General features: G+C 37.1%; 1 protein-coding gene across 1 annotated transcript; it reads right to left on the reverse strand.

Annotated features, from left to right (window-relative positions):
* Positions 1–2,218: 2,218 nt before the first annotated feature.
* On the reverse strand, positions 2,219–5,397 carry LOC120930732 (olfactory receptor 493-like). The gene is made up of 2 exons (XM_040341906.1): positions 5,293–5,397; positions 2,219–3,192 (listed from the first exon to the last, which is right to left on the reverse strand). Exons 1-2 carry the CDS (start codon positions 5,395–5,397, stop codon positions 2,266–2,268), a joined length of 1,032 nt encoding a protein of 343 aa, XP_040197840.1. The 3' UTR covers positions 2,219–2,265.
* Positions 5,398–7,367: the final 1,970 nt, after the last annotated feature.

Genomic DNA, 7,367 nt, shown 5'->3' on the forward strand with positions numbered 1-7,367 from the left:
TTTGGCCCAATTTTTTTTTTGATGTATCGCCAAGATGCTTTTCTGTCATGACTTTTCTTTCTTTCTCTGAAATGTAAGCATGTATATTGGAGGATGTGTATATCAACTTTCCCTTTGTACTTTGTTAAATTTTGAAAATATTCAATAAACAATTTCGAAAAAAAAAGAAAAAAAATGATGTGTTTTAAAATAAGCAGGGTCTGAAATTATTATGGATTGACAGAAGAATTGTTTTTATTGGTGTTGGGACAATATCACATTGGACTTCATTTATCGTACAGTCTCTTGTTACTCACAGTTGGTTTATACTGAAATTGTTATGATATAGAGACATACATCATTCACTTATGAAGAATGTAAGCGCCACACTTTGTATGATTTATAATTGCAAAAGTTTTTTTTTTTTTGTACCTAAATGGACAGCTATATCTATAATTAAAAAAGGTGAAACTCCTGTGCTGTCTGTGAATAGCAAACGGGGAGGGAAGGTGAAAAGGACACTGCTGCAAACACTAGGAAGGTCTACCTTAATAGACAAAAAGTGATATATGAAACAAGTAAAAGATGTCTGCGCTGTGAAACACAATATTAATTAATACTAAAAGATGTGAAAAGAGGGGGAGGGGCACAAGTGACAATGAGCACATAAAGTATTGGGTGGTGTTACAATATGGTAGCAATATTTTGAACAATTACTCAATGGATATTGGAGATACACATATGTTCTAAAATAGAGAAGTCCAAGAAGCGTAAAAGAGCACAGTCTCAGAAGATCTGATATATCTGATGGATAAAAGTGAAGAAAGGCACTCAATGGAGGGAGACCCCGCAACCAACTCTGGTGAAAAAAGGCAAGCCGCACACCTTGAAAGTCTCCACACACACCTCTAGTGGTCCCAGCAGCTCACCTTACGACAAGCAAATAAAGCCTGATAGGGAAACCCTTGATGTGAAGGTCTGGTCTTGATGGTATAGATTGCTCTTACGGTCCAGGACAGTACATGCAGATATAAGGAACATACAGTAGTATAGTGTAATACTGATAGGACCAAAGAGCCTTGCACATAACACACACTGATGCACTCACATGAACTATAAAATATGAGGCTTATCTCCACGAGCAGCGAGCTCGTCAGTGTCCTGCTTCTCCTCTCTCTCCAATTCTCATGTATGTCAGGCTAGGGATGCTAGACAGCTCGAGCGGCAGTGTAACAACCAATCAAGAGGGAAGGAGAGCACATCGCATAATCCAGTAAAAAACGGTCAGGTTTTATTAAAAACAGCATAAAAACTCACATTTCAGTAGGTAATATTGGCATAATATCCACAAGTAGCGAACTCGTATTACGTCCATCGGATGCTAGCGGTTGTCCAGCGCTCCTGTTGGGATTGGAGCGCTGGACAACTGCTAGCATCCGACGGACGTAATACGAGTTCGCTACTCGTGGATATTATGCCAATATTACCTACTGAAATGTGAGTTTTTATGCTGTTTTTAATAAAACCTGACCGTTTTTTACTGGATTATGCGATGTGCTCTCCTTCCCTCTTGTTTGGTTGTTACACTGCCGCTCGAGCTGTCTAGCATCCCTAGCCTGACATACATGAGAATTGGAGAGAGAGGAGAGGCAGGACACTGACGAGCTCGCTGCTCGTGGAGATAAGCCTCATGTGTGTGTTATGTGCAAGGCTCTTTGGTCCTATCAGTATTATACTATCCTACTGTATGTTCCTTATATCTGCATGTACTGTCCTGGACCGTAAGAGCAATCTATACCATCAAGACCAGACCTTCACATCAAGGGTTTCCCTATCAGGCTTTATTTGCTTGTCATAAGGTGAGCTGCTGGGACCACTAGAGGTGTGTGTGGAGACTTTCAAGGTGTGCGGCTTGCCTTTTTACCAGAGTTGGTTGCGGGGTCTCCCTCCATTGAGTGCCTTTCTTCACTTTCATCCATCAGATATATCAGATCTTCTGAGACTGTGCTTTTTTACGTTTCTTGGACTTCTCTATTTTAGAACATATGTGTATCTCCAATATCAATTGAGTAATTGTTCAAAATATTGCTACCATATTGTAACACCACCCAATACTTTATGTGCTCATTGTCACTTGTGCCCCTCCCCCTCTTTTCACATTTTTTTGTATTAATTAATATTGTGTTTCACAGCGCAGACATCTTTTACTTGTTTCATATATCTATAATTGTTTCACATTGTTTTCCAAATTTTCATGATTGTGGCACCGAACACTGGTTTTATTTGTTATAGCTTTTGGTTATATACAACCTTGTTTACCATTTCTTTAATATCTTTATTCCTCAAGCTGTATATTAATGGATTCACTAAAGGAGTAACAACCGTGTACAACAAGGATATTATCTTACTGGTGGTGTGTGATTGTCCTTCCTTTGGAATCATATATGTGGCATTTAGGGTTCCATAAAATATAAACACAACAATGAGATGGGAGCTACAAGTAGAAAAGGATTTCAGTCTTCCTGAAAAGGAGGATATCTTTAACAGAGTTACAACAATATAAGTATATGAAACCACTATCAGAAGGAAGGGTAATACCATCACAGGGACACACAACAAGGTGGCTTCCATTTGAACTTTGGATGTATCTGAACAAGAAAGTTCAAGAAGAGGATTAAAATCACAATAGAAATAGTCAATAACATTTTGTCCACAGAATTCTAGTTCACATAAGCCAAGTGTAATAATGAATGCTAAAGAACAACTCAACAGCCAGGATGCAAGAACTAGTTTAATGCAAAGTGATTGTTTCATAATGGAGGAATAATGCAGAGGAGAGCAGATGGCTAGATAGCGGTCATAGGACATCACTGTCAGATGGTAACACTCAAATGTTTCTATTGTAGAATAACAAAAAAACTGAAATATGCAACCAGAAAAAGATATGGAGGTCCTCTCATGTAGAACAATATTTAACATGTTAGGAGCAATATCTGTGGTCAGCATGATGTCAGATACAGAGAGTTGAGAGAGGAAGAAATACATGGGAGAATGAAGGGACTTGCTGTAATATACTAACATGATGATCAAAGAGTTTCCACACATTGTCACAATGTATATAATAAGGACCAAGGTGAAGAGCAGCAGATTATATACAGCATTGTTATTGAATCCCAAAAAAAAGAAAGTGGTGACATTACCTTTATGAGTGGTCTGTGTGATATAAGAAAACACATTATTAATGTAATATTTATTTATTTTAGCAGTAAAAAAGAAAATGTAAGTTCATGTTGCAAATGAATAATAGTAAATAAGGGGCATCTGTGTTTTCTGTAAATACCCAACCACATTCAAAGAAAATGCTAAAAGTAAATAGGATTTTTAATTGCACATAACTGGTTGCTTAAAGTAAACACACCTTCATGTTATTTACTAAGCTTAGTGAACATTTCCTTTGCCAAGTGGACAGTTTATATTATTTTATTAAATCTTTTAAAATAATAATAAAAAAAAATGGCATGCAGATTTAGGGGAAGAGTTTGAAACACTATGTTTGAAACATTTTACAGATTTAATCTGGAAACTATGAGAAAATACAAGAATTCACATACATATACAGTTCACACAGTACATATATGATATGTAAAATACCTCAACCATCTACATTTAAAAGGGTATTTATTTCTATGACTTTAGTACTTGGAATTGCATACTCTTAAATGCCATGACATAAGACAAAAAATGATGCTAAGCTCAATGTACTAAGCTAAAGAATGTAATATGTGTCATAATTAATATTTTCATCAATAGAAGAATTATAGCTCAATTAATTTATATAACAAAATAAAAAAAAAACACTTACTCTATTCACTAATAATCCCTGATGGATATACAGATGGGTAAAAACTAACTGAAATATAAATAAACCAACCAAAATACATTTATATATTTTTTTTAACATTATGACAAAATAAAATGTCAAAATTTCAAATAAAGTTAATACTTATTATTACATAAATTGCATTTATAATAGTTTATTTTACCATTATACCTATTTAAGATTTAAAATAGCAAATATAAATGAGGTCATAAATGGAAACAAGTAGAAAAAGTGCAAGCGAGAAAATAATAAGTATTGTATATATATATTGTAAGTATAATGAGTATTGCTTGATAAGTCAAGCTGTTCAAATAAGAAACATCTTTTCACACAAGCATTTATATATTTCCTTGCTGTTTAAAGATTCCATTGAGAGTATTACAATCTCTTAGGGTTTATGCTTGTGACCTTGATTTAAAAAAAAATAACATGTTGTTATCAATGTATTTTTTTAATGAAATATTGTAGTAAATAATTGCTTATAGATATAATTTTAACATTTTAATTGAAACCTTCCACTGCTTTCCTTTCTGTTTGATGTGCCAGTGTTCGGGTTTTCATTGCGATCTAGTTGTTTCAAAACACAACTCCCAGAATTATTATTATTTTTTGGAAACAGGCTGCAAAAAACACCTTCAGTCTGGAGCTATCACCCATAGTAATTATTTTTTGCCACACAGTGTCATTCAACCCAAAAGACCAAAGTCGCGTACACACGATCGGTCAAACCGATGAGAACTGTCTGATGGACCGTTTTTATCGGACCAAACCAATCGCGTGTGGGCCCCATCGGTTATTTATCCATAGGTTAAAAAAAAGCAATCTTGTTTTAAATTTAACCAATGGATACCTAACCGATAGAACAAAACCGTTTGTTTGTAGGCACGTCCATCGGTTAAAAATCCAGGCATGCTCAGAATCAAGTCGACGCATGCTTAGAAGCATTGAACTTTGTTTTTTTCAGCACGTCGTTGTGTTTTACATCACCGCGTTCTGACACGATCGTTTTTTTAACCGATGGCGTGTAGGCACGACTGACCATCAGTCAGCTTTATCGGTTAACCGATGAAAACGGTCCATCAGACCATTCTCCTCGGTTTGACCGATCGTGTGTATAAGGATATACATTAAATTAATAGTTAATAGATAATGTTGTTATCAATGTATTTTTTTAATGAAATATTGTAGTAAATAATTGCTTATAGATATAATTTTAACACTTTAATTGAAACCTTCCACTGCTTTCCTTTCTGTTTGATGTGCCAGTGTTCAGGTTTTCATTGCGATCTAGTTGTTTCAACCCAATATTATTATTTTTTTTGGAAAAAAACACCTTCAGTCTGGAGCTATTGCCCATAGTAATTATTTTTTGCCACACAGTGTCATTCAACCCAGAAGACTAAGGATATACATTAGACTATGCGTTACTTTACCCTGCACAACTGCGAGTAATGGCGAAAGATGAAACCAAATTTTTTGAGACTCCAAAGAGTGTGGAAAGGTGGCTTGAAGAAAACAAGAAAGACCTCTAAAACCATCTTTTTTCTTTGGGACATAAGCCAAGAGTAGAACAGGACTGGCTTTGAGAACCTCCTAATGTTTTTCAAATTATTATTATTATTATTATTATTTTTAAATATTATTATTTTTTTTGGTTTGTACGAAATGTACAATGCACAAAATTTGCACAATTTAGTAGAAGCATAAGAGTACCTTTTTTTTTTTTTTTTCTTCTTGTTTAGCCACACGGAAAAAAAGCACAAAATGCACAGAATGTACAGTATAGATTTGTATATTAGAGCAGTAAGGCGAGAGTATGGAGGGTCTAAGAAAACTGCTGCTAATATAAAGTGGTGTGGGAGTTTAGGGGAAGAAGGAAATAATTAGAAAGTAGGAAGCGGGGGGAAAGAGAAATCACTAAATACTAATCTACAAATACAATCACAAACAGTAAGGTGGCGAGATATGAGTTATGCACGCATTAGATGGTATAGGAGTATCAATAGAGAAACACGACTAGTCAGATTTATTGTTTTTACGCACCACAGCAGAGGGACATCCTGTAAGTTTTTCTTCCTCTGTTGTTTTAGTAATTTTAAGAATAACTTGTTTTTGTAAGTCTCAATGAATAAGGTAACAAAGAAGGGAGTGCTACTTATGACATGGAATATCAGGGGCTTAGGGAATAGAGATAAAAGGAACGCAATGTTTAGATATTTTGATAGGCTGCAGCCTCAGATAATATGCTTACAGGAGACGCATCTGCGGCCTGACTCTATCCACCGGCTGAGTTCATGCAAGTATTCGAGGCAGTACCATTCCACATACTCTTCCTATTCTAGGGGGGTTAGTGTAATGGTGTCTGCAAACGTTTTGTTTGAATGTATTTAACAACAAGTGGACGAAGAGGGCAGATATGTTTTTCTGTTATGCAAACTCAATAAGTTAACTTGTATTATTGCTGCAATCTATATCCCCCCTCTGTTTTCTGCCGTACCCCTGAGAAGGTTGGCACAATTCATGGCTATATACCCAGATATCCCTGTGTTAGCATTGGGGGATTTTAATAATGTTTTGGATCGGGGACTAGATAGAATGTCTTTGATACCTAAGGCGACAGGACAGATGGTTGGAAAAACTATGTTTGCTCTGTTGCTTTCAGAAGTGGGACTCCGTGATGTGTGGAGGGAGAGACATGGCGATGAGAGGTGCTATTCGTGTCACTCGGCCTCGCATGGTGGACTCTCTCGAATAGACCTTGGCCTGGGAAACAAAACATTAATGCAAAGGGTAAGGGACTCGGCCTACGAGCCAAGATTATTGTCGGATCACTCTCCATTTTGGGTTAGACTGGATGCTACGGTTGCAACGGGCCACCCATTGTGCAAAGTAAACCCATTTTGGCTGACCTTACTCCCATCCCCAGATGGGACGGTAGGCCTGCTACAGGAGTATTGGCAACTTAATAGGGGTACTGCAGATGCAGGGGTGGTATGGGATACATTAAAAAGCATTTTTGAGGGGGTGCCTGATTAGGGAAATATCGGGCATTAAGACCCGCTCGAGGGAATGGGAGGATAAAGTCCGGGACGAAATGAAAACCAGAGAACAAGCACTGGTAGTAGATCCCTCTCAGAGTAACCAGGATTCCTGGGTTGAGGCGCAATCTTTGTACAACTCGGTATTGCTGTCAGCAGCGGAGAAGAGGAGATATTTTCACCAACAGAGCCAATTTGAGGAAGGGGAAAATACGGGACATATCCTAGCACTAGTAGCCAGGGAGCAAAGGGATTCCTCGAACATTTTGGCTATAAGAGTGGAGTCCAGGGAGACACACACTCTTAGCTCCGACATCTTAGATGATTTCTATGAGTTTTATAGGGAGCTATATTCCTCCAGAACCAAGACTGTAGTTTCGGAGATGGCTTCGTTATTGCAGGGCTGCCCCATCCCCCAACTGGCTGAGGAGGATAGGGAGATGTTAAATCTCCCTATCACACTGGCAGAA

Source organism: Rana temporaria, chromosome 3, assembly GCF_905171775.1.
Source record: "Rana temporaria chromosome 3, aRanTem1.1, whole genome shotgun sequence".
NCBI classification, from domain to species: Eukaryota; Metazoa; Chordata; class Amphibia; order Anura; family Ranidae; genus Rana; species Rana temporaria.